The following is a 1168-nucleotide window of genomic DNA, read 5'->3' on the forward strand; positions in this document are numbered from 1 at the left end:
TTGGCTGACAGCCCAAATGATACCAAATGCATGTTCAATGTTCTCTATGGAATGAGTTAGTGATCTACACGCATTTTGTAATGGATAGATGGCCACACCAGAAGACCAGCCTTATAAGTAGCACTGACTTGGCACCCACACCAGCTGTCGCAGGAGAGAGAAAAAAGATGGCAAAATCAGACAGAGTGAATGTCCCAATCATGACTAAAGATAGTTCATCGTGTCCTTCTGACAGATCCTGACTTGCAAACAAAGAATAGCTCTAGTCTAGTTCTGTCCGGTTCATACGTTTTACTGACACACATTTGCATGTGCAGTATTGTAAAAGTGTTTTCTCTGTGTGATGCTTTTTGTTTTCTAGGAGACTAGCTAAATCCACGCTACTTCTGATCCCGCTCTTTGGAGTACACTATATCGTATTTGCTTTTTTCCCAGAAAGCACTGGATTGGAAGCTAGACTTTATATGGAGCTAGGCTTGGGCTCCTTTCAGGTATGACAAAGGAAGTATTAATAATATTCGCCACTTTTATCAGCCCTCCCTAGCGTGACTGAGCATCTTATTTGGTGTCATAAGAAGATAAGCAAATGGATTAGAGAGCCGCATGAAACTCCTTCCAGACAACAGTAATAATAGAAGTTTAGGAGAAATACCTAAAAAATATGGTGGAATAATACCAGCCATTATCCTTTACTAATAATGCATCCACCTATTATTGTCAGTGTTTATATTTCATGCTTCTGGTTAGACCAGCAGCTATTTCTAAATGCTTAAGAAGCAACTTTGGACAGGACTGCTTGCTCCATCCTCTCTTCTTGCTAAATAGGTCCAGGTTTTCCTTGAGAAGTTGACCTTGCTGTTTTTATTGCTTGGAGACTGTCTGACTCTCATGAGCTCATGATAGAGATTATCTTTAAATCTGGAAGCTGAATCTCAAAGTAGAAGGAGGTATCTTGTGGGGTTCCCCAGGAGCCCGTCGTGGGTTGAGTACTGTTCAACATCTTCAGTAACGTTGTGGAGAACAGAGTTGAGGGTGCACTTGGGGAATTTGTAGATGATGCCATGGTGGGTGTGGTAGCAGGCCCCTTAAAGAATAGGGTTAAGATTCAAGGTGACCTTGGGAAATGTAGGAAAATGGTCTGAAATGAATTGGATGAGATTCAGTAAGA

The 1168-nt window shown here is 41.4% G+C and overlaps 1 protein-coding gene across 1 annotated transcript in view; it reads left to right on the forward strand.

The window, feature by feature from the left end:
* LOC109291069 (vasoactive intestinal polypeptide receptor 1-like) overlaps positions 1–1168 on the forward strand; it is a 40525-nt gene that overhangs the window by 21557 nt on the left and 17800 nt on the right. Inside the window, exon 11 of the mRNA XM_019507929.1 lies at positions 362–491. Within this exon, the coding sequence (XP_019363474.1) occupies positions 362–491 (130 nt within the window). The remainder of the gene's footprint in view (positions 1–361; positions 492–1168) is intronic.

Source organism: Gavialis gangeticus, unplaced genomic scaffold (assembly GCF_001723915.1).
Source record: "Gavialis gangeticus isolate Ggan-Ray unplaced genomic scaffold, GavGan_comp1, whole genome shotgun sequence".
Taxonomy (NCBI): domain Eukaryota; kingdom Metazoa; phylum Chordata; order Crocodylia; family Gavialidae; genus Gavialis; species Gavialis gangeticus.